Source organism: Erinaceus europaeus, chromosome X, assembly GCF_950295315.1.
Source record: "Erinaceus europaeus chromosome X, mEriEur2.1, whole genome shotgun sequence".
Taxonomy (NCBI): Eukaryota; Metazoa; Chordata; class Mammalia; order Eulipotyphla; family Erinaceidae; genus Erinaceus; species Erinaceus europaeus.
The window spans coordinates 20,774,022-20,800,703 of NC_080185.1; the positions used below are offsets into that span (position 1 = coordinate 20,774,022).

General features: G+C 45.3%; 1 protein-coding gene and 1 long non-coding RNA gene across 2 annotated transcripts in view; one reads left to right on the forward strand and one right to left on the reverse strand.

Annotated features, from left to right (window-relative positions):
• The first annotated feature begins 2,085 nt into the window (after window positions 1-2,085).
• Window positions 2,086-3,665, forward strand: GPR101 (G protein-coupled receptor 101). The gene has a single exon (XM_007524571.3). The coding sequence runs from the start codon at window positions 2,185-2,187 to the stop codon at window positions 3,625-3,627; it is 1,443 nt and encodes a 480-aa protein (XP_007524633.1). The 5' UTR covers window positions 2,086-2,184; the 3' UTR covers window positions 3,628-3,665.
• Window positions 3,666-16,580: 12,915 nt separating this feature from the next.
• LOC132535719 (uncharacterized) overlaps window positions 16,581-26,682 on the reverse strand; it is a 193,712-nt gene continuing 183,610 nt past the window's right edge. Inside the window, exon 6 of the long non-coding RNA XR_009547432.1 lies at window positions 16,581-16,975. This is a non-coding gene — a long non-coding RNA (uncharacterized LOC132535719). The remainder of the gene's footprint in view (window positions 16,976-26,682) is intronic.

Sequence of the window (26,682 nt, forward strand, 5' to 3'; positions counted from 1 at the left end):
CGGCGCCCCGGACTCCTTGCTCCCCGCGGCCCGACGGCAGCCGTGCCGCTGTCCAGGCTGTCCCTTGTCACTTTCCCGGGGCCACCGCATCTCTCTTAATCCTCTCCCCCTTCCCCAAAAAAGAGAGACTTAATTCTCTCCTTTCTCGCATGTTCTCCTTCCCGGCCTCTCTCTTCTGGGTCTCTCCCCCATCTCTCTTTCTCCTTTGTTTGTATCCATCTCTCCCAGTCTCTTACTCTCTTTCTGTCTCTGTCCTGTACTCTCTGAGTCCGGATTGTCCATTCATTGCGTCTAGGTCTTTTCTTCCTGTCATCCTCTCGATCTCTGTATCTCTCTCTGTCTCCCTGTCTCTGTTTTCTCGGATTCTCTATCTTTCCCTCTCACTCGCACCCACTCCTCCTGGCTCGAACTCTGCCTGCCACCGCGCCACCATCCCCGCACCAGCGGCCTCCGCCGCTACCAGGTGAGCCAGGAAAAGAGGGGAGGGTGCGGGATAGAGGGGCGCGGTAGGCATCCTCCCCGCCGGGAAACTGGGAGACTCAGGCGCCAGCGCCCGCCGTCGCCGAGGCGGTGGCTGGTTTCCATGGCAAAAGAAAGTCTGAGACACATCCCGCCAGAGAACCCGAGGTGAGGGATCCTCAGAGAAAGAAGGAGAGAGACAGAGACTCAAAAACGCGCTCCCGCACACTCAAGTAAGCGGGGACAGAGTCTAGCGGGGTCCGGGGGAGAGTCGGAGGCTCCAAGTGTCCAAGCACACGCGCTAGAGTTAGCCTCAGAAAAGCGACAGACGGAGATCCGAGAACAGAGACAGACACGGGCAGAGACTAAAGTACGTGTAGACAGAAGGCGCGGGGCGGCGGGGAGAGGCAAGGAGAGAGAAAGGAGAGATAAGAGACAGAGCAAGCGCAGCGAGAGACAAGGAGAAGCGCAGAGAGAACCTGAGGGAGGCAGATATAGAGACGAACGAGATGATGAGACCCAAAGACTGGCAGACACGCAGCTAGAGTCGTGATGGTGAGCGGGGGGGGGGGGGGGGGGGGCTCGCAGATTGTCTGGGAAATACACCGAGAGCGAAATGGGGGAACTGAGGCAGCATCAGGGGAAGACTAGTGAGTGGCATGGACAGGGACAGGCAGAGTCGCGCAGGGTAATGAGAGTGCGTGCGAGAGACAGAGACAGAGATGCACACAGAGAGAGATACAAACGGGAAAAGGGCCTGGAGACGTGCATCCACAGCTACGGGGGGGGGGGGGGTTGGGGTGGGTGCGTGGCCAAAAGAGACAGAAAAAAACTGAGAAAAAAGTAATCAAGGGTTGGAGGGAGTGGCGGGAGTCACAAGGCAACAGAACACTGAGCGGGGAGGACAGACAGAGACAGACAGACAGACAGACAGACAGACAGACAGACAGACAGACAGACAAGGCGCACGTGCGAGTAAGACTGAGAACCAGGACAGGCTATAGCAAGAGAAACGGGGTGTGTGTGGGATCGGGGTGGAGGAAGCAGGGAAAAGTGGTCACACAAATGCGCGCGCACAGACACACGCGAAATACAGGGGAAAGTACGTGTGCGCGCGTGTGCGCGCGCGCGGGAGAGAGAGACAGACTGACAGACGCACGCTGGAGAACAGTTGACTAAGGTAAACAGACTGCGATAGAGTGCGCATGCGCATGCGCCATAGGGCGAGCCTGCCAGAGACATCGCTGGAGAGATTTGAACTCTGAGACCCAGAGATACAGATCCATAGGAAGCGTGCGCTCCAGGGGGGAGACACAAGGGGAAGAGACTCAGAGATGAGGGGGAGGAGAGTGAGAAAGACAGAGGGAGGGAGGCGGAGAAAGGGAAAGAGAGGGAGGAGGAGTATAGAGAAGGAGAGAGAGAAGGCAGAGATACTGCCTAGGTGGACACTGGGGGGGGGGCACAGAGGGCGGGCACAGGGCGGGGGGTCTAGCCTTTCTGCCACGGGGCGAGGAAGCTGTGTTCCCCCCCACACCCCGGGGGGGTGAATAATGGGTGTTTCTCTGTCTGCAGCACCAGCCCTGAGCACATACTGTGCACCCCTTGGCAGCCCTCGCCATGACATCCACCTGCGCCAATGACACGCGTCCAAACGCCTCCGACCCGGTCTTGACCCCCAGCCACAACATCAGCAACGGCAGCAACACATGCGTGCCCCTGTCCAAGATGCCCATCAGCCTGGCGCACGGCATCATCCGCTCCTGCGTGCTGGTGGTCTTCCTCACAGTCTCCTTCTTTGGCAACATAGTGCTGGCCTTCGTGCTGCAGCGCAAGCCCCAGCTGCTGCAGGTCACCAACCGCTTCATCTTTAACCTCCTCATCACTGACCTGCTGCAGATCTCCCTTGTGGCCCCCTGGGTGGTGGCCACCTCTGTCCCCTTCTTCTGGCCCCTCAACACCCACTTCTGCACCGCCCTGGTGAGCCTCACACACCTGTTTGCCTTTGCCAGCGTCAACACCATTGTGGTGGTGTCAATTGATCGATACCTGTCCATCATCCACCCCCTCTCCTACCCCAACAAGATGACCCAACGCCGGGGCTACATGCTGCTCTATGGCACCTGGATCTTGGCCATCCTGCAGAGCACTCCCCCCCTCTACGGCTGGGGCCAGGCAGCCTTCGATGAGCGCAATGCCCTCTGCTCTATGATCTGGGGGGCTAGCCCCAGCTACGCCATCATCAGCGTCCTATTCTTCCTCGTCATCCCCCTGTCTGTGATGATCGCCTGCTACTCTGTGGTGTTCGGTGCTGCCCGGCGCCAGCACGCCCTGCTGTACTTCAAGAGCCACAGCCTGGAGGTGCAAGCCAAGAAACGGGGCACCGAGGGGAAGAAGGATGAGTTCCACGGAGAAAGCGAGATCCCAGGCCTGAGTGGAGGTGAGGTCCGGCTCCAGGAGAGCAGCCTGGGAGCCACAGAGGGCAGCAGCGTGCTGGCCAAAGATGGAAGCATGGAGACCATTGAGGGTGGCCAGATCACAGAAAGCAGCTTCGTGGCCATGGGCGACATCCTGGAGGAGGCTGAGGCCGGCGGCAGTGGCAGTAAAGTGGAGAGCAGCAGCGTGAAGGCCCGCAAGGAGTGCAAGGAAGCTACCCACTGCAGCATTGACTTGGGCGAAGATGACATCAACTTGGATAGAGAGGAAGACCACTTCCGTGACTCCGAGGACGTTGAGGCAGTGAACATCCCAGAGAGACTCTCATCCAGTCGCCGCAACAGCGAGAGCGATATCCCCCTGCCCCGGTGCTATGAGTGCAAAGCAGCCAAAGTGATCTTCATGATCATTTTCTCCTATGTGCTCTCCCTGGGGCCCTATTGCTTCCTGGCAGTCCTGGCCTTGTGGGTGGATACTGAAACCCAGGTACCCCAGTGGGTGATCACCATTATTATCTGGCTTTTCTTCCTGCAGTGCTGTATCCACCCCTACATCTATGGCTACATGCACAAGACCATCAAGAAGGAAATCCAGGATTTGCTGAAGAGGCTCTTCTGCAGGGAGAGGACCCCCCAAGAAGACAGTCACCCAGACCTCGCTGGAACGGATGGTGGCACGGATGGTGGCACTGAAGGCAGGGTTATCCCCTCTCATGATTCTGCCACTCTGCCTTGAAGCTATTTGGAAGGCAAGTCATGAACTGTGCACAAGAGACAAAACACGAGCAGCTTTCTTTTCAACGGACACATACATACCACATTCTCATTTGTGCCAATCCAACCCATGCTACACAAAGGTGTTGCTTGCGCATACTTCTTACCACTAGGTACATCAGCAGATGAAGAAGATAAAGACTGGATCTTCTTTGAAGAGGGTGCCCCTCAGAGCACAGACTTGAGGATTCTGATTGAACCCACCCCCCAAAAAAAAAAATTGGCTCTCAGTTTTAAAAGCAGCAAGGGCTACCACTTTGGACTTGGTGTTCTGACTGTCTCTACAGAGCTACAGTGGATCAGCTTTTACTCTGAGGGAAAAGGCAAGCCCATGTAGACAAAGGCCACAGCCCATGTCCAACTGAAAGCAAAGAAGAAGACTAAATCATTCCCGAAGCCCAAGAAATAAAGCCTCAGACTGATCAAAGAAAGAGCCAGAGTCTAAACTGAAGAGACTCATGAATCTGGTGCAAAGACCACTGTGCAAACAAACACAAAGGGTATCACATCATTAAAACACCAAGAAGCTTTTGAGTCTCTAAAGGGTTCCAGCAAAGTTAAATAGTAAATGTGAGGGAAAGGGCAGCTAGGCCAGGAAATACCAGTGTATTTCGGAGGGCACAGACCATATCAACATGACCAAATAACATGGAACCAAAAAATAAAAATCAGAACAGTATTTTTGATACTCCTGAAGTTTGCATCAATGCAAATCTGGAGTCAGTCAGCTATTCATAAAGAATTTCAGTGGTAATATGGGTAGAGGATTCAATTTAAAACATGGCAAGTCAGGTGGTTGTGAGTAAAGATGATGAGATTCAGGGCTTAGCCTCGCCAATCTTGTATGATTCTCATGTCTCTATTCGAACTCAAATGTCATTGGTTTACATGCCCAGCTCATTTCTATTTTCTTTATCTCTTCCTCCTCACAGATTTCAGCATGACCTTCTCAAGGGTAAAAGGTAAACAGCAGTGTACTGGGACTGTGAGTCAGACCACAAAGGAACGGGAATTTCCATCTTCAGAATTTAAGAGAGGAGTGGGTGAGAACCAGTATTGAGCTGACCTGTCAGTTTGATGTGGTCAAGACTTGTGGTAACTCACATGGGGGGCTGAACTCTTACCTTGTGCAACTATCTCCTTTTCTACCAAATGATATACAGCGAGCTGACTGCCATTCATTCCTTCTGCCTGTTGCTGGCCAAGCTTCTGAAATAACCTGTCCTCTGAGGCTAGCTGAGTGAAGAAATGACCTATGTGACCAATCTTCTTATACTGGGGAGGGCATTTCCTTGGTGATCTGTCGTGATTGAAGGAGTTCAAGATAGCTATGACCTGTCCTTTGATTAGAAGGCTTATCTGGGTAGGAAACAGGATTTCACACCTAAGTGTCTCTGGATATTTCATTGAACCTGAACTTCTTGTTTTATTTTTAAAGCGCAACCCCTTCACAGTGTATCAGAGAAAATTGTTTGCCAAAATCCCAAACCAAAACGGAACCAGAACCTGTGCGAGTGTGGTAAGTTCTATCAACAGCACATACACACAACATTCTCCAGGGCACCAACATTCACCAATTGACTTTTGACTTAAAGGCCCTCTTTTCCCCATTGTTGTCATTGTCCATTCTGATGGCAAATTGGGCTTCTCAAAGGTGGAAACTTTCTGAAAACAGCAACTGGAAAAGAGGACCTTTGAACTAAGAGCATCTTGCTTTTGCTGACAGTTTCTTCTTAATCAACAGTAGGGCTCCTAGTTAGCTAAGAGATAGCAACTGCTTCAATTTTGTGCTATTTTGAATATAGCACTGTCCCCTTAACAAGGTTTTACTGCACATACTGTTTTGTCCTATGAAAATCTGAAAACACATCCCCAAAAGTCATCATAGACCTCACAGATCCTCATGTGGAATAGCTCTCCCCTAACTGTTTTGAAAGGATGTATTCTTTTGCCAAGGTCACTTCATTTGTGCAGTAAAAATCCCATTAAAGTACAGGGGCCAGACAAACCAGAGTTTGAAATGATGTGATTCCCAATGTAATGATTCCCTTACTTAAGAATAATAGAGCATCAGGTTGGCCACGGAGTCACAGGTGCTTTTGACTAACACACCAATTTCACAAGCTGGGGAAGGCAGTAAGTAATAAGAAGCAAGTCCTGGGCTGCCACAATGGGAACAGCCATCTTCTCTGATGCTCCACAGATACCAGCTGAGAGGAAGTCCACTGCTCCCCACTCCTGCTCCTGCTCCCTCTTGCGCCTTGCTCACCGCACCCCCCCACCCCTCACCCTCTCCTATGCCTGAAGCTCTAAGTGCGCTCTCCCATCCTCCCCTCCAAACCTAGAGCCGGCAGATTCAGAGAAGCCAATGGTAGGCACAAAGTATGTTTCTGGTCCTTCCCCAGCTCCAGTACAATTTAGAGATGCTGAGATATCTAATTCGCACTCATCAGGTGAGAAAAAAAATGCCGTCTTATTATTTGAGAGGTAGTCGACACCTCTTGTCTCACCAAAAGAGCACCTGCTACCACACACATCTTATGGGGGCATGGTCTAGCCTATAGATATTGTCCAATTTGTTTCAGAAAAAAAAAAAAAACACTAGATAAAAATATTTTAGCTATAAAATTATAAGGTGCCTAACATTGCTTTATAGGCTTCTCTAAGCAACATGTCTTTTCCTTCCAGAGTAGATAAAAGATTATAAAGATAGTCGGATGTGGAGCAGTTACTAAGATAAGGGAAGAAAATCTGGTCAATTACAACTTTCAACCCTCTTCCTCCTTATCTTGGTCTCTCTCATTTTCATGGACCAATGGGTGTTCTTGGCCCCTCCGAGCCCCTTCAAGCTTAGCATCAGGAGACAGGAGCAGTGAGTTGCAAGAACCCTTGTCAGAATTAGTTTCCAGTTAAACTTAGAAACCATCTCTTTTTCTAGGGCAAATGGCCAGCTTGCTTACAGCAGTCTTCTGCTCTAAGCAACAGGACTGGCTGTAGAAACATAGAATTTGGCTACTGATGGCTAAGTCCCTGGCAAGCACACAATTCTTTGGTAAGTAGGATGAGAATCCTCAAGATAATTAAAGACTGCCGATAGGAATGAAATGCTCTCATCATCGCCTCCCAACGCTCTTGTATAAAAATGCACACACAAAGGGAAAAACCACAGTAACTGGTACACTCAACAGGAGGTTGCTACATCTGAGGGTTCCTTCCTGGATGCCTCTGGTTCTAAAACATAGACACAAACAAGATTGATTTCAGTTTGGTGCTTCAGAGTTGAGTGGTACTCACACACACACACACACACACACACACACACACACACACACACACACATTTCATCTGTGTTACAACTTTGGTGTTAAAAATTTGGAATTTTTTCCTGTTTCTGTGGTGTGTTCTTTCTATAGTGATTCTAAATGTCAACTACAACTGTATATAAAAAAAAAAGTGTTCTTGGAGACAAGGTGCTAGGTTTTAGAGTGTATGTGTTCATAGATTGTATCATTCTCAAAAAATTTTTAAAAAAAAGGGTAGTACTTGCAAGTAAAGTTACTTAATAAAATGCATGCATAATTCTATGTGTGACCTACTCCTTGGTCGGTTTCTGAAGTAGAACATAGTACATTTGTTTCCTAAAATTTGTTCTTAATATGTATACTACAAGATATAAAAGATGGCTCCAATGTGGGGCGGTGGGACGTGGTGCCTTTCATCCCTTAAATCCCTGGTACAATATATGACAGGTGGGAACTTCTAGTACAATTGGTCACTAACAGGAACGATCATCTTGGCTGAAGCTGGTGCAGGCAGTTCTCCACAACACGCTTGACACTGGTTTGCCCAGTTTCCATTAACTGGATGCACAGCAAGCAAAAACCAAAAGACAATCCTTTCCCCTTGAAAGAGCAAGGACCCCAGGATAAGTTATTGGAGTCCTGTGAGCAGGATGGGAAGAATACTGCATTCCCAAGACACAACCAGTACCTGACTGTGAACTGACAGGATTTGCAGTTAGCAGATCGATATTGTAACCATCCTTGCCCTCCCTGAGCAGCACCAAAATCTGCTATTTTTCTTTGACTGGTTGCCTGAGAGAGAAGATGGCTTGGATGGATAGATAGATCTTGATGTGATGGGACTCCTCTGGGGAGGGGGTCACAGCTGTGGTGTTTGAGAACTCGATTGTATGGTAATAGCATTTGCATCAGACAAGAAAACTTTAAGATGAGTTTATTATATTTTAAGAACAAAAATATTGAAATGAGAAATATAGAGTATATATATATATATTATATATCCTCATCGAATCATTTCTGAAACTGCCTTTAACACCAAATTGTATGTACTGCTCTCAGACTGAAAACAACCCCCAAAAATGTGTTCAGTCAATAAACATTTCTCTTTAATATTTTAAATTTTGGAAATTAAAAAAAAATTCCTTTTCCTTTTGAGAAATGCATTTGTAATTTAAAAGTGCCTTTTCAAAGGATTGTCAAATTACAGTCCTGGGGCCAAATTCCCATCGGCACAACTTACCTTCAGGTGCACAAAAGGGGTGGACTTTATCCTCCTCTCTGTCCAGCAAGTAGAGAAACCCCTTCACACCCCAAATTCATAAATTAATACTGTCACATGGGTCAGCAGTCCCCAAGACTCTACCCAAGGACAAATTTTCATGTATTTGGTCAGCTTTAATTGGCTCCTTTCTAAAATGGTTACAATACATTTTTTAAATTGTTTTGCTGGACAAGAATAACAGACTCCTGCTTGGGGAATGCAGAGATTGAAGTTTGTGGTTTTATTAAATATTATCAATGTTTGTGTTTCTTAAATAGGTGCTGTTCAATCTGTCCTTGGTATATCCTTCTTAAATATGCTAAATAAAGCCCAATTTAACTGTGTGTATCTGGTTATTATACCACGCTCTGTTAGGGGAAATGAAGGCAACACATTATACTGTGTCTCCATCCCTTCTCTTTTGCTTGAATGGAGGAGACAGGACAAACTATCACAGGGTCAGATGACATATCTGGATTTCACCATTTCCTGCTGCACTATTCCAGTCTACAACATATGCAGTGGGAGATGGGGGTTTCACTATACAGAACTGTCTCAACAGAGGGCATTTGCTTACCCCTCTATGAATGAAAAGGATTTCAAAGTGAAGCCAGGGCAGGGGTGGGGGGAGAAATAAGTAATAATAAAATCAAAAAGAGAAAGACAGAAGCAAATGCATAAAGGAACTAAACATAAAAAATAAGAAAACACAAAAGGGGTCAAAAATCAAAGTGGGATTGGGGTGGGGGAAATGGAGGAATGGAGCCAAATGGTTTATGAGGCTCCCAAATGTTCTTTCTCCAGGTAGTAAGGCCAGAGCAGGGAGAGGGGACATTACTTTTGTTTTTAGGAAACAGTACATTCCAGCTTCCAGGTTCCAGGTTCCTGCCCCCACTGCTTTGCTCAAGGATGGAGGGCCCAGGACACCTTCCCTAACACAATCCAGCCCCGCATAATCTATAGGATTCCTGGCAACCCACCTCACAGTTCAGCCTCCTCTCACAGGAAGGGGGTGGTTATAAAACGGGGTTGTGGAGGGGTGGGGGGCGGCACGCAGGGACACATTCTCTCAAGCCCCACTTTCAGAAAATGATCCAACCTCTTATACCAACCATGACACAGGGTACCATGAGACAGGAAAAATATGTTTAACAGTCCACTAGTGGTGACCCGGGCAGTAGCGCAGCGGGTTATACGCACTTGATGGAAAGTGCAGGGAGGGACCTGCGTAAGGATCCCAGTTTGAGCCCCCCAGCTCCCCACCTGCAGCGGAGTCAGGCTTCATAGGCATCAAAGCAGATCTGCAGGTGTCTTTCTCTCCCCCTCTCTATCTTCCCCTCCCCTTTCCATTTCTCTCTGTCCTAGCTAACAAGGACGACATCAATAACAACAATAATAACTACTACAACAAGGGCAACATAAAGGGAATATAAATAAATAAATAAATAAATAAATAAATAAATAAATAAATAAATAAATAAATAAATAGTCCACTAGCTCCTCATGCTTCCAAATAGCTCTTCTGGTAATCTCCTTAGTGGTAGGGCAAAGGACTCTGTTCTTTCACTATGACCGTCATGGGCCCACATTGGAGGAAGTTCACTGAGCTACTCATCCTTATTTCAATTAAAATACATGGCTCTTTTCCCTTTTTCACTCCAAAATCAAGCTCAATACTGATTTACATACTGTAGTCAAGATATTCCAAGATGGCTGCCATGAGAAGTAGGCCCATCTACCTTTCACCTGGACCTATGGATGATGAATGCCATCCAGGTGACGGCCTTTTCCTGCCAATAGAAATAAATTTGCCTTTTGAGTATCAGCACAGACAAGTGGAGTTACATGGTCAAATAAAACTGTCAGGTAGCAAACCTGTTGAGAAAAGAATCCCCTGAGGCTCACTCACTTTAACACTGCTCTAGTGTGCTGTTTTGTAATGCATATACAGGCCAGGTTTGAGCCCAGCTTCCACTCTGCAGGGGGGTGTCTTTCCCCCACCTCCTCTCCCTTTCCCCCCTCCCCTAAAATGATAGCCCCAAGCAGTAAAGCCCCAGTGAAAACAACAAAAAAAGTCTTTTTTAAAAATCCCACTGCTCAGTTCAGAGTATTTAGAGAATGGAATCAGTTCCAGAGACTCTCATAATAGTGTCTACTCCTGGACAGGAGCTAGCAAGCTAAGTCAGATTATGAGATTGAGTAAGAGAGGGTTAGAGATCTGAAATTTTCACTGTGAAAACTTTTGCCCTTTTAGTCACTCTCTTTCTCACCTGTTGCCTCCAGACCTATATGCCCCCCAGTGTTGTCCCTGATTTTCTCAATATTAACAAAGGCGTACCACTGCCTAGGGAATAATTTTTGTCGTTAATGAAACAAGTGCTCAGTCTCCCCACCTTACTGCCGTTATGTCAGAATTCAACTTTTGTTTCTGATGCTGCCTTTCCTCTCATCCCCATGTCCTCTTTAAGGGCAACACAACATCTTTTTTTTTAATTTTTTTTATTACTGATTTAATGTTGATTTACAAAGTTACAAGATAACAGGGGGACAACTCTGCACTGTTCCCACTGCCAGATCTCTGCGTCTCCAGTCCTTCCACTGGAAGCTACAGCACTTCTCCCAGGTTGCAGATATGGGTTAACTATTATTACTACAACTACCTGTCTGTATTTGTATGTATTTGCCCTTTTTGAAAATTTTTTATCAGCGATTCAATATTGATTTACAAAATTATATGTCAACAGGGGGTTAATTCCACACCATTCCCACCACCAGAGTTCTGAATCCCAACTCCCTCCACTGCAAACCACCACAATTCTCCCAAGGTTAACATGGGTTAACTGTCATCTCTACAACTATCTGTCTACATTTGTACATAATTGCCCCCCATTGTGTGTGTGTGTCTCAACAATTTTTATTTGAACTAATACTTCCAATAAAACAGTATTCATTCAGAATTATTCATGTAGGCCAGCAAGTCACAGGATCAAAGAAAATAACAGTAGCTCAGAAGTAGCTGATGCTGTTTTATAATTAATTAGTTTATCGAGGTAGATCACACTATGAACTAGGCACCACCCTTATCTACCAACCCAACTTCCTTGGGAAGAGGGCCCCAGCATGTGTCTTGGAACCCCACCTCATTCATGTGTCTCTTTCCCTGCCTCATTAGGGAAAGACAGAGACAGGCTGGGAGTATGCACATGCCAACACCCATGTTCAGCAGAGAAGCAATTACAGAAGCCCTTTTTCTTCCAGGTCCAGTCCTCTCTTCCCCTCCAAGCCACACATAACGCTATTACTACATCCAAATATCTCTCCCCTTTTTGTCTTCTCTCTGGGACCTGATGGAACTGGAGTTAAGAGCTCTCTTATCTTCTTCCTCCTATCACTTCTCCCCTAACAGGAGTATGGATCAAGGTTGTTTAGGGGGTACAGAACGTAGGAGTTCTGGTTTCTGTAATTGCTTCTCTGCTGGATTGGGGCGTTGGCAGGTCAATCCATACCACGAGCCTGTCTCCATCCCTCCCTAGTGGGGGAGGGCTCTGGAGAGGTGAGGTTCCAGGACACACTGGTGAAGCCATCTGCCAAGAGAAGTCAGGGTGGAACCACAGCAGCGTCTGCAAGTTGGTGTCTGAGAGGTGGCAGGACATAAAGTGAGACAAAATGGTTAATGAACTGGAGCCAAAAAGTAAGAATAGAGCAGATGAGACTAGCAATCGTAGGGTGGAAGAAAGCTCAGAAGTCCATTTAAACATGTTTCTAAGGGCCCGTGACTATGGTAGTTTTTGCTTGAGTTTGATAGCTAGCATGGAGTTGAATGAAAACATTGTCTGAGAAAATGGTGTTAGAGTAGAGAAAAGGGCTAGAGAGCTGGATTAGGGCAGAGAGTAGTTCCCATTCTTGAAAAAATTCTGGCAACACAACAACTTTATCCCCAGCCAAGCAAGCAGAATGTCTCAGTTTAAGGAGTGCTTTTTTGTTTGCTTCTTTTTTTTTTCCCTCCAGGGTTATTGGTGCCTGCACTACCAATCCACTGCTCCTGGAGGCTTTTTTTTCTCTTTTGTTGCCTTTATTGTCCCCCCCCCCCATAGTCTCCTTAATTTTTTTTTTAGTCTTTAGTACTTTAATTTCTTTTTTAAATTTTTTTAATTTAATTTTTCATTTATAAAAAGGAAATATTGACTAAACCATAGGATAAGAGGGGTACAACTCCACACAATTCCCACCACCAGAACTCTGTATCCCATCCCCTCTCTTGACAGCTTTCCTATTCTTTAACCCTCAGAGAGTATGGACCCAAGGTCATTGTGGGATGCAGAAGGTGGAAGGTCTGGCTTTTGTAATTGCTTCCCCACTGAACATGGGCATTGACAAGTCGATTCATACTCCCAGCCTGTCTTTCTCTTTCCCTAGTGGGGAAGGGCTCTGGGGAAGCAGAAATCCAGGACATATTGGTAGGGTTGTCTGTCCAGGGAAGTCTGGTTGGCATCATGCTAGCATCTGGAACCTGGTAGCTGAAAATAAGAGTTAACATAGAAAACCAAACAAATTGTTGACCAATCAGAGACTGGAATAGTGCAGATGAAGAGTTGGGGGGGGGGGTTTCTCTGTTCTGTAGATAGCTAGTAGGCATATTTTGGTTATATTCCAAAGGGCCTGTGGCTATACCTAATCAATGCAAGGAGTACCACCTCAGCATGCTTCACCTCAGACTGTGTCCAGAGACGTCAGACATGGAATGTCAACCCTTCACCCTCATTACTCAGGTGAGACCTTTCCTTTCATAGTATTCCAAATTCCATTCCAGGAGGTTCACTTCCTAACAAAATCCCAAAACCTAGATATAGACCAGGTCCCGTAAGATAGAGCACATGTCCACATGCATCCATAAATTAGGGCAAAATATATACCTGAAAGCAAAAATACACAATAGTCTGTAGTGAGTCAGTATCAAGTTCATAATGAAATAGTGTCTACTTAGACTTAGATACCCTCCTCACCTACTTCCTATTACAGTTCTCTCACTCACTCCAAAGCTAACCTCATCAAAGCAAGGACTGCAAAAGATGAATAAGGGCAAGAGACTGGCATACTTTAATGATGACTCTTTAGTCACTATCAGGCCACCCCATCAGCTGGGGCCCTAGTCGGGGAGTCCTGAGATTCCCAAGCAGACATAATGGTCCTAGACCTCGCATAAGTCCCTCTCTCCATAATTATCGGTTATTCCTATCAGGAACAGCACAATAGACCCCTGTGTGGGCCCCCATAGAACCTTACCCTCAACTTGGATCAACAACGGTAGAGAATGTTCCATCCTCTGAAGGGAGGCTGGACAATATACTCTATGCTACACCTGAGGAAGATGGGTCCTGAAATTGGGGCAGCATGGAATTTTCCTACTCATGACCACAGAATGTGAGCTCAGATCTACAGGGATGCAGAGGTCACATAGGCTCCTAAGCTGAATATGGGCCCCAGATCACATCAAATTGATGGGGTTTACAGTCAACAATATTTATACACCTTTCCCATATTTGGGAGCTACTCTCTTCCCTGATGCAACTTTCTGGTCCTTCTGCCAGCCATAACATGACCTCCCCAGACAATAATTAGGATCCACCTGCATATCAGATTTCAGGCTCAGGCAAAAAAAAAAAAAAAAAAAGCCCTTAATGTTTTTATTGTTGTTGTGGTTATTATTATTCTTGTCATTGATGTCATTGTTGTTGCATAGGACAAAGAGAAATGGAGAGAGGAGGGGAAGACAGACAGGTGGAAAGAAAGACACCTGTAGACCTGCTTCACTGCCTGTGAAGTGACCTTCCCTGCAGGTGGGGAGCCTCGAACGCAAACCGGTTTCATGCCTGGTGCATTTAACCCGCTGCACTACTGCCCAACCCCCTGGGACTGTTTTTTTTTTGTTGTTAAAATTTTTTTTAATATTTATTTTATTTATTTATTCCCTTTTGTTGCCCTTGTTGTTTTATTGTTGTAGTTATTATTGTTGTTGTCGTTGTTGGATAGGACAGAGAGAAATGGAGAGAGGAGGGGAAGACAGAGAGGAGGAGAGAAAGATAGACACCTGCAGACCTGCTTCACCGCCTGTGAAGCGACTCCCCTGCAGGTGGGGAGCCGGGGTTCGAACCGGGATCCTTATGCCGGTCCTTGTGCTTTGCGCCACCTGCGTTTAACCTGCTGCGCTACACCCGACTCCCTGTTTGTTTTTAAGCCATTTTTATTTGTGAGTCATAGTGAGTCACAAATTGTAAGCTTACAGGGTATAGTTCCACATCACTTCACCATCAACATTCTATTTTTACTCATAAGGACTGTTTTTTAAAAATATTTATTTATCCAACCAGTTTTCCCTGGACAGACAACCCCACCAATATGTCCTGGAGCTCCGCTTCCCCAGAGCCCTTCCCCACTAGGGAAAGAGACAGACAGGCTGGAAGTATGGATCGACCTGTCAATGCCCATGTTCAGCAGGGTAGCAATTACAGAAACCAGACCTTCCACCTTCTGCATCTCACAATGACCTTGGGTTCATGCTCCCAGAGGGCTAGTGAATAGGAAAGCTAGGGGAGTCGGGCGGTAGTGCAGCAGGTTAAGCGCACATGGCACAAAGTGCAAGGACTGGTTAGCATCACGGTTGGAGCCCCCCGGCTCTCTACCTGCAGGGGAGTCGCTTCACAGGTGGTGAAACAGGTCTGCAGGTGTCTGTCTCTCTTCCTATCTCCCCTTTCTCTCTCAATTTCTCTCTGTCTCCATCCAATAACAAATAAATAAATAAAAATAAATAAGATTTTTAAAAAAAGAATAGGAAAGCTATCAGGGGAGAGGATGGGATACAGAGTTCTGGTGGTGGGAACTGTGTAGAGTTGTACCCCTCTTATCCTATGGTTTTCTCAGCGTTTCCTTTTTATAAATAAATTAAAAAATAAAAAGAAATTAAAAATTTATTTATTCCCTTTTGTTGCCCTTGTTGTTTTATTGCTGTAGTTATTATTGTTGTTACTGATGTCATCATTGTTGGATAGGATAGAGAGAAATGGAGAGATATGGGGAAGACAGAGAGGGGGAGAGAAAGATAGACACCTGCAGACCTGCTTCACCGCCTTTGAAGCAACTCCCCTGCAGGTGAGGAGCCGGGGGGGGGGGGGGAGGGGGGGGCCTCCAACCGTGATCCTTGGACCAGTCCTTCAGGTCAGAGAGATTGCTCACTGGGTAGGACACTTGTCATTGTTGTTAAAATTCGGAAGGCTCTGGTCGGCCGGGTTGGCTTGCTTCACGGCGGGTAACAGAGACGCGGAGACAACGGCTGGGCAGGGCAGCTGTATTTCTTTATTCAGGAGGAACTATTCATAAACTAAGACAAACTAATCACCAAACAGAACTCTGCTGTCTCTTTGCGGCGGCGCAAGCACTCTTTCTTTTACTCTGGAACTCAGGAACCCTCTCCCTTACTCTCGAACTCAGAAACTCTCGCACCCTCGCACTCTCGAACTCCGGAACTCAGGAACTCTGTCACTGGGGAACTCAGGAACTCTCGGACTCAGGAACCCTCTCCCAGGGTCCCTTGGGGCGGGGCCAAGCAGGCCCGCGAAATTAACAGGACTCATCTAATTCTCTTGGAGGGGGAGGGCTAGAACAAGCCAATGTAAAGCATACGACATGTCATGTTATGCTTGTGGCTCATATTCAAGCCCCAGCACCACATAGGAGGTACTATAGTACCTCTGGTGCTGTGATCTCCCTCTCCTTCTCCCTGTCTCTCTCTGCCTTTTTCTCTGAATAGAAAAGCAATTAAGAGCAGCCTGAAACAGTGAGATGATGCATGCCCAAGGCCCCAGCTGAGAATGTATAGTTTTCAAACACTGTCCTAAATAACACCAATGTTTACCAATCAAATATACAACAGAAAAGGTATGATCATGCCATCTGCTCCCACCCCACATCCCAACCACAAGCACAAAGAATATTTGCAATACAAATTCCCAACATTTGGGGGAGTTCTGACACTTGATTACTATTAAGCCAAAGCAAATAAACCCAAGAAAATGGACACCAAAGGAGAGCAGACAGAAAAGACAATCCACAGTCAGAAATATGCCAATTTCACTGAGGACTAAGACAGCAGAATCTGGCATTTCATAAACTCTATACTAAGTCAATGCACATTTTAAATTATTCCCCAGATACAAAGCCGCAATATAGCTATTTTACATAATCAACTTATGTTAGAAAATGTCACATTTTACCTAAGGTGATTTGACAGTAGTTCTGATAGAGTAAATCACATGCCCTATACAAAAGGAAGACAAAGGAAGGGGGAACAAAATTGCCTCAGGAAAAATAGTGCACTCAACTTTATTTTTTTTTAAACAAATTGGCCTCCTTTATTCTAATTGCTTTAAATGAGGCATTTTTATGCTATCTTGTCAGGAATAATAGGACCTAAAATAAACCTGTTTCCCAACCCAGTCGTCCATACAGTCTATCACAATTTTGTGTCTTACAAACGGAGGTCAGACAATAGGATTTTAAAATGATGTATATTTTAAAATCATGGTACTGGAAGCATACATATTTATCTCTGTAGATGTTCTTATAGGAACAGCTATTCAAAAATAAAGTTTGATGCATCATGAAGTCTTTGCAGAAATTCTATAGTCCCGTTTCACCAGGCTGTAGATTTTGGTGATAAAACAGAAGCAGGAAGAAGAAATATCCAGTGGTTCCTAAAACAAAATGAAAAAGATTTTTGTTAGCCAGACACGATAGCAAATCAAAGTGGCTTCCTTAAAAATGCAAGGTACATCAGTTTTGAGGTAGGCAACAGTCTCTCTAAATATCAAGCTATGCCCACTGTCATTAAACAACCACCACCAGACTCTTGCTGGGCAAAGAGGTTGAGTAGCAGGCCTGGAGGGCAGTTAGCTGCAAAAGGGTGTGAGAATTAATTTGACTGAACACTGTGAGTCTCTCACCAAAGCCAGAGAATGAAAAAGTAGTTTCAGTTCTCCATTTCAAAAAGAACGAAAAGCAAAGAAAAGCATGAGTACAATCCATTTCATGGAACTTGTCTCAGTTTGGAAAGTGTAAACAGCTATTGCCACTTTACATAACAAAAGTGGGGATGACAAGGTACTCCCAAATCCAGGACATATGTTAGATTTTTAAATCCAAGTTTCATACTATTCAACTTAAAAAAAAAAAAGAAGATAAAAAAAAAAAGAAGATAACATTTGCACCAGGTTAAATGCACACATTACAGTACTTAAGCTCCTAGGTTCAAGCCCTTGGTCCCTCCTACAGGGGGGAAGCTTCATAAGTGGTGAAGCAGGGCTGCAAGTGTGTCTCTCTCTCTCTCCCTCTTTACCTCCCCTCCCCTCTCACTTTCTCTCTGTCTGCATCCAATAAATAAATAAATGCATTCCTGGTGGTTGATTCTAAAGAAATGACCCCACAGAAGAAAGGAAATGCATGTAAAAAGGTATTTGTAATACTATGATTAGTGATACTGAAAAATTATAATCCAAATCCCCCCAAATACACAACTAGCTTAATAATGACCTAAGTGCTCAATAAGAAAAAGAGTAATGTGGTCCGGGAGGTGGATCAGTGGTAAAGCACTGGACTCTCAAGCATGAGGTCCCAAGTTCAATCCCTGGCGCACATGTACCAGAGTGATGTCTGGTTCTTTCTCTCTCTCCGCCTTCCTCATTAATAAATAAAAATAAATTTTAAAGAGTAATAAAAATGACAATTATAAATACTATGTAGCAGCACAGGGCAATCTTTGTAAAACCATGTTAAGCATTAAAAAAACAGACCTTAGACAATTCCCTGGCATCACACCAACATACAATACTCCATGTGCATGGCCCCACGGAGCAGATGGAACACAGCAAAAACAGGTACCTTTATACTTGAGGGTGATATAATTATGTGCACATTTTGCTTTAACATAGAATTCCCTGGATGTTTGTATTATAGGGACAATTTTCACATGATATTAAGGTCCATTCACTTAATTTTCTTAATTGACAAAAACTGTAATAGGATCTCCAGATTCTATAGGTCTAATGGCACCCCAAGATAATTCAGTCATTTGGGAAATCATCTTTTTTATTTTTATTCATAAAAAGGAAACACTGATAAAAACCATAGGATAAGAGGGGTACAACTCCACACATATCCCACCACCAGAACTCTGTATCCCATCCCCTCCACTGATAACTTTCCTATTCCTTTATCCCTCTGGGAGTATGGACCCAGGGTCATTATAGGGTGAAGAAGGTGGAAGATCTGGCTTCTGTAATTGCTTCCCCACTGAACATGGGTGTTGGCAGGTTGATCCATATTCCCAGACTCTCTCTCTCTTTCCCTAGTAGGGCACAGCTCTGGGGAAGCAGAGCTCCAGGACACATTGGTGGGGTTGTCTGCCCAGAGAAGTCTGGTTGGCATCATGGTAGCATCTGGAACCTGTTGGCTGAAAAAAGTTAACATATAGAGCCAAACAAATTGTTGACTAATCATGAACCTAAAGGCTGGCATAGTTCAGATAAAGAGTTGGGGGGTGGTGGTGGAGGAGCCCTCTGTTTTGTAGATAGTTAGTAGGCCTATTTTAGTTATATTCCAAAGGGCCTGTGATTATACTAGTGTTTTGTTTGTTGGTTGGTTTCTGAGCCTGACATCTGATATGCAGGTGGACCCAGTCATGGCTGGAAAAAGGACTAGAAAGCTAGATCAAGGAAGAGAGTAGCTCCCAAATACGGGAAAGGTATATAAATATTGTTGACTGTAAACTCCATCGATTTGATCTGATCCGGGGCCTATATTCAGCTTAGGAGCCTATGTGAACTCTGCATCCCTGAAATCATCTTAACTCAATAACAAACTCAGAGCCCCAGAAGGTGATTCACCAGAGACAGCACACATGTTACCAGGCATGAGGGCTTGGATTTAAGCCACCTGCTATACGTGAGAGAGCCTGCAAGAAAGAAGCTTTAGGAGTGGTAGTATAGTGCTTTGCTGTTTATCTTCTTCTATCTCTCCCTCTCTAAGAGAGAGAGAGAGAAAGAGAGAGAGAGAGAGAGAGAGAGAGAGAGAGAGGATGCCAGAAGTGGTAGAGTTTGCCAGAAGTAGTAGAGTCTTGTAGACACCAAACCCCAGTTGATGAATCCGATGGGGGGGGGGGGGGCAGAGGCAAGCTCATAGAAAGCTTTACACAGAACTTGATACCTTTTTCTTTGCCAGTTTCCAAATTGAGAACAACTTTCCATGCAATATGACACCATGCCACTGCTCTCCCATGAGCCCAACCTCCTTGTCAGGAGTCAGCATGGTATAGTGAGTGATTCATCCCATGGGCTCTGAAGCGACACAGACTGACTCTGTTGACTATCAACTATCTTGTCAAATAAGTGACTATTTCAGCTGAAGAGTAGGGATATGAATGCAAATCGATGCAGCCTACATGGAAAACAATATGAAGATCCTTAAAAACATAAAAACGGAAATACCTTAAAATTCTATAGTGCCACTCCTAGGCATATAGCCAAAGGATGGGAGAATGTTGGTATGCTTTAAAAACCCCTTCTGTTTCATTTGGTTTAAATCCCCCCTGCTTAACACTTCATTCTGTTTACATAACCACTTCATTCTATTTACATAACCTCTGTTAACAAGCACCACCTTCCCTCCAGGGCATTGGTGGTTCAGTGGTAGAATTCTCACCTGCTCCGCCCCCTCTCCTTGTCATACCCTGATTTTCACCAGTCACTTTTCTCTCCACCCTCTCTGCATCGCATCCTGTTCCCACCCTACTGGGCTAGTATATTTATAAGGACAAGATTGTAGTTTTTAGTTTAGTTTAGCTTAGCTTGGTATAGATTGCGCTGCGTCCTGCATTCCCGCATGAATAAAGAGATACTGCGTACAACCCAACCATGAGTCCCGGGTCGTCTGTTACCCGCCCATGAAGCCAGCCTGTCGAAAACAACAGGAGAATACTGATTTGAAAAGATAAAGCAGCACTGCTCACAAAAGTCCAGAGCAGCACTATTCACAAAAGCCAAAATATGGAATCAACCTGTTTATTGACAGATGACTATACAAACAAAGTGTGGGATACAGACCCAGTGGAATACTACTCGGTCGTTAAAAAGATAAAATTGTGCATTTGAGTATAAAATGGATGAGACTCGAGGTGAAATAAGTAAGAAAGTGAGAGAGAATTACCATATAGTTTCAAATATACACAAGGTATAAGTAACTAAAGCAAACAGACTGGCAAAAAAAAAAACAAACTGGTTCTTATACTCAGTAAAAACCACTGTGGTTAAGAGTGAAAGGGGAGGAAGGGGTTGGGTAGTGGCACACCGAGTTAAGCACACATAGTGTGCAAAGCACAAGGACCCATGCAAGGATCCTGGTTTGAGCCCCCTGCTCCCCACATGAAGGGTTGCTTCACAGGCAGTGAAACAGATCTGCAGGTGTCTGACTCTCTCTATCTCCCCCTCCTCTCTCAATTTCTCTCTGTCCTATCCAACAACAACAATAACAACGGAAAACACGGCCACCAAGAGCAGTGGATTCATGGTGCAGAACCCCAGCAATAACTCTACAGTGGATTCATGGTGTAGAATCCCAGCAATAACTCTGGAGGGCAAAAAAAAAAAAAAGTGAAAAGAGAAGGCAGGATGGTGGCACACCCAATTGAGTGCACATGTTACAATGCTCAAGGACCTAGATTCAAGCCCCCAGTCCCCATTTGCAGGAGGGAAAGCTTCACTAGCAGAGAAGCAGTGTTATATGTTCTCTTCCTCTCCCTCTCCCTCCCTCTCTCTCTCTCTCCTTCTCTATTCCCCCTTCCCTCTTGACCGCTCTCTATCTCTATCCAATAAATAATAAAATAGTTTTTAGAAAAAGTGAAGACAAGTGAATGGGAGAAATGGATATAGGGATCATGTTTAAGTGAAGAAAAAAAATACTCATGGTAGAGGCCAGGTGGTGGCGCACCTGGTTGAGCGCATATGTTACATTGCACAAGACACAGGTTTAAGCCCCTGATCCCCACCGCAGGGGCAAAGCTTTGAGAGTGGTGAAGCAGTGTTGCAGGTGTCTCTAGCTTCCTCTCTATCACCCACTTCCCTCATGATTTCTGGCTGTCTACAGCCAATAAATAAAATGAAGACAATAAAGTTGAAAACTTGTGGGTTTGCGAACAGCCATTAAAAAAAACCTATGTATTTTGTTATTTTTTCCTAAGACAACTGTCATCACATGCGGATTTGACTAATGTATACATTGGAATCACCTGAGGAGGTTTAACTACTATTGCTTGAACCATACCCCCAGAGAGTCTGATTTAATTGATCTGAGATTCAGCAGGAGTATCAAGACTTTTCAAATAAATCTCCCCAGGGGACCGTAGCTTACTACTAGGCCTCACATTTTTTTTTCTTCTTCTTTTTTTATTTAAAGAATAAAAAATATCGACAAGACCATAGGATAAAAGGGGTAAAATTCCACACAGTTCCCACCACCAGAGTTCTGTATCCCATCCCCTCCATTGGAAGCTTTCCTGTTCTTTATCCCTCTGGGAGCACCGACTCAGGATCATTATGGGATTCAGAAGGTGGGAGTTTTGGCTTCTGTAATTGCTTCTCCACTGGACGTGGGCATTGGTAGGTTGATACTTTCTCTAGTGGGGCAGGGGTCTGGAGAGGTGGGGCTCCAGCCTTCCTATTCTTTGTCTCTCTGGGAGCACGGACCCAGGATCATTATGGGGTGCAGAAGGTGGAAGATCTGGCTTCTGTAATTGCTTCCCTGATGGGTTTACAATCTTGACCAGCCAGCCACCTTTGCTCCCTCCTCCCTGCCCCCTCCCCTCCTCCCCTCCTCCCTTTCTGCCTGCCTGCCTTAGAGGTAAACAAACATATGTAAGTATAGAGAGAGGTGGGGCAATTTCTTTTCTAAGAGCAATTGCACAAGTTAAAAGCAACTTAAAGCAGCTGAGACGATTTTAAAAATATACTTTTAACAACTCAATTGCTCATACCACAACCATAGAGTAGGAAAGAGGGAAAATGGACCAAAAAAGAACAGAATTATCACCTTCCTGTTTTTGCCTACTTTTGCCTCAAGTCGGAGAAAGCACTTAATCGATACAAGTAATAAGCCGGTTTCTTTCTAAGTTTTCATCATTAGGTCATGTGAAACATGACACAAAAACAATCCAACCACAGGCTCTGGATTGAGACAACGGGATGAGGACCAGAGAAGCCCCTCCACCCCCAGCCCTTTCCCTGATTGCAGTTCTGCAGTGAAAAGAATCCACAGGCTGATCCTCAGACTGGCACCCAATACATGTTTCTCCTCGGGCTTTCCCAATGTAGTCATTATACATTATACATCTTCTCTTGAAGAGAAGATGCTGGTGCAGTAAAACATTTTGAAAGTCTACCAGGTTCTATTCAATATAAACAAAGCTTTAAAAAGGTTTTCTACAGCCACTGTGGGCATTAACTTCTAAGACACATGAATTTTGTGAAGAAGTTCTGAGAGTCAAGTGGTAGTGTGGCGGGTTAAGAAAGCGCAAGGACCAACATAAGGATCCCGGTTCGAGCCCCCAGCTCCCCACCTTCGGGGGGGGGGGTCGCTTCACAGGCGGTGAAGCAGGTCTGCAGGTGTCTGTCTCTCTCCCCGTCTCTGTCTTCCCCTCCTCTCTCCATTTCTCTCTGTCCTATCTTAACAACAATGACATCAATCACAACAACAATAATAACTACTACAACAATAAAAATGGTCAACAAAAGGGAAAATAAATAATTTTTTAAAAAATCATTAAGAAATTAAATTAAAAAGAAAAGAAGTTCCTACCTACAGCTGGAATGGAAGTCCTTGCACAAAGGTACAAAGGCACAGCTAGTCTGGAGAAAAGGGTCCTGGGAACCCTGACTCTCTTCAGCCCACATTTGGTTCAGGATTCAACAGACACATTTGCTAGGTAAATGGGAATAGATAAACAGTTCTGAGACAGGGCGGTGGAGCACTTGATTAAGCCCACATATCACCATGTGCAAGGATCCAGTTTTGAGCCCCTGGTCCCCATCTGCAGGGAAGACATTTCATGAGTGGTGAAGCAGGGCTACAGGTGTCTCTCTCTCTCTCTCTCTCTCTTTCTATCTTTCTTTCCCTCGCAATTTTGTCTCTGTCCTGACAAAGAAAAATAAAGTAGAAGAAAAAAAAAAGGAAAAATGATGGCCAGGAGCTGTGGATTCATAGTGCCAGCACCGAGCACCAGCGATAACCCTAGTGGCAATAACAAAGAGAGAAATGCTTCTCATAGTAGCTGAAATGGCTCTCAATAGCAGAAATGGCTCAGTGGGCAAAGAGAATGACTTAAAGCTTAAGGCCCTTAGTTTTGCATAGGTCAGAGCTCTATTCTGACCTCTCAGTAAATAAGTCTTCCTTGGAGAAAGAAGTAAGTGAGGGAGGGGACTCTCACAGCAAACATCCCGAGTTGATGGCTATTCTACATATCATTATCTAAGCAGAGGTCACAGAGAACAGGGGATGACCCGGAACTCGTTCCTCTTTTGTGCCCACATATTGTCACTTACCAAGGTAAGCAGATTCCTATTATGTGCTTGCTTTAGGGGGTCTATCCTCTCCATCCATACACCCATCTCCACAGTCAATGGGTGTCCAATCGCCCTCCTCTTCCATTCTCTTCTAGACAACTGTCTACCAGAGAGTTCAGAGAGTTCTCTCCTCAGCCAACCGTTCCCTGAGTGATTAAGGTGTTTCACAAACACAGATTTGACTAACATGTCCCTACTTAACAAACCTTTAATAGTTGCTCATGGCGTAAGCGCTCAAGCTCTGCAGCCCATAAGACAGCTTTTAAGCTGCTAAAAAATATAGATCAGGAGTCGAGCGGTAGCACAGCGGGTTAAGCACACATGGCATAAAGCGCAAGGACCGGCGTGAGGATCCCAGTTCGAGCCCCCAAGCCCCCCACCTGCAGGGCAGTCACTTCACAGGCAGTGAAGCAGGTCTGTAGGTGTCTATTTTTCTCTCCCTCTCTCTGACTTCCCCTCCTCTCTCCATTTCTCTCAGTCCTATCCAACAACAATGGCATCAATAACAACAATAATAATAACCACAACAAGGGCAACATAAGTGGGGGGGGGAAGCCTCCAGGAACAATGGATTTGTGGTGCAGGCATTGAGGCCCAGCAACAACCCTGGAGGTGAAAGAAAGAAAGAAAGAAAGAAAGAAAGAAAGAAAGAAAGAAAGAAAGAAAGAAAGAAAGAAAGGAATTTTTAAAAATTTGAAAAAACTTCTCTGACCACTTTCCTCCTCCCCACGACTGGGAGAGGTGTCCCTCCTCTGTGTTTCCACACCCCGCTGCGTTTAACTCCACTAGGTGCTTTACCATAATGAATAGAAATGATGTTTGTAGGTCTTTTCCAACTATAGCCTTAACACTAGTAAGGCGAGTTAGTTGTTGAGGCTGGGCAGTAACACAGCCAGTAGATCGCACATGTTATGGTGTGCAAAGACCCTGGTCCCCAGCTGCAGGAGAGAGAAGTTTCACAACCAGTGAAACAGTGCTATAGGTCTCTTTTCTCTGTCCCTGTCTCCTACTTCCCTCTAAATTTCTCTGTCTCTATTAAAATAAATAATAAGTATATATATATAATATATATTCTTTTTTTTTTCCCCTCCTCCAGGGTTATTGCTGGGCTCGGTGCCTGCACCATGAATCCACCGCTCCTGGAGGCCATTTTTCCCCCCTTTTGTTGCCCTTGTTGTAGCTTCGTTGTGGTTATTATTATTGCCCTTATTGACGCAATTCGTTGTTGGATAGGACAGAGAGAAATGGAGAGAGGAGGGGAAGACAGAGAAGGGGAGAGAAAGATAGACACCTGCAGACCTGCTTCACCGCCTGTGAAGCGACTCCCCTGCAGGTGGGGAGCCGGGGGCTCGAACTGGGATCCTTACGCCGGTCCCTGCGCTTTGCGCCACATGCGCTTAACCCACTGCGCCACCGCCCGACCCCCTATATTCTTAAAAGACTAGTGGTTGGGAGTTGGATGGTAGCACAGCGGGTTAAGCTCACGGGATCGGCGTAAGGATCCCGGTTCAAGCCCCCGGCTCCTCACCTGCGGGGGGGGGGGGGGGGGGCGGGTGTTGCTTCACAAGCGGTGAAGTAGGTTTGCAGGTGTCTGCCTTTCTCTCCCCATCTCTGTCTTTCCCTCCTTGCTCCATTTTTCTGTCCTATCTAAAAAAAAAGACTAGTGGTTGTCTGTCTGCCTCTGTTTGTACCCAGTGCTTAGCACAGTCTAGGGCAATGCAGGTGGACAGCAGGTGGACAGCACGTGTTAGACTGGATAGTCTATATCCACTGCTTAACAACAGAAGTTCTGTGACGATAAGGAAGTGTTTATCCCTTCATGGCTTTGCCCAGCACTACAGTTCCAGCCCCTATGGCAGTGCCTGACACACAGTAGGCAATATACTTCTAGGAAGGAAGGAAGGAAGGAAGGAAGGAAGGAAAGGGAAGGGAAGGATGGATGATAGATAGATAGATAGAAGAATGGACAGCAAAAAATATAATAATAATAAAGAATGGATAGCAGGAATTTGGAGAGAGGATCACAGAGGTTTTATAGGGGGCCATGTGGTGGTGCACGGGTTAAGAGCATATATCACTATGCACAAGAACCAGGTTCAAGCCCCCACTCCTCACTTGCAAGTAGTTCACTTCACAAGTGGTGAAGCAGGTCTGCAGGTGTCTATCTTTCTCTTCCCCTCTCTATCTCCCCATCTCTCTCAATTTCTCTCTGTTCTGTCAAATAGAAATAGAAAGAAGGGAAAAAAAGAAAAGAAAAGAAGAGAAAAGGAAAGGAAAGGAAAGGAAAGGAAAGGAAAGGAAAGGAAAGGAAAGGAAAGGAAAGGAAAGGAAAGGAAAAAATGGCCGCGGGAGCAGTGGATTCATAGTGCTGGCATTGAGCCCCGGCGATAACCCTGGTGGCAAAATGAAGGTGTTACAAAGCCAAACTCAGAAGTATTTGAAGACCAGAGATAGTTATTTCAGAAAGAGGGAGAAATATCCAGAAGGGTCTGAAGCGATTAAAATCCTGGAGTTTGAAAGAACCATGCAGAGGGATTGGAGCAGTAAGAGTATGTGATCAAAGAATTAAAGAGAGCATAAAGGAAAAAGATTCCAGAAATAAGGGAGAGCTGAGAAATGAATGCCAAGGTAGAAACTGGGAGGCAAAGACGACACATAAGGCAGAGAGTGAGACAGTCACATAGGCAGTTCATGGCCATAATCATAACGATGATGAGAATTTCAGTGGCACTGTTTTTTTTAATATAATTATTTAAACTTTATTTATTTGATAGAACAGAGAGAAACTGAGAGGT

Coding starts and splice junctions, on each gene's coding strand:
- GPR101 (XM_007524571.3), top strand. CDS start 2,185: ATGCCCATCAGCCTGGCGCACGGCATCATCCGCTCCTGCGTGCTGGTG.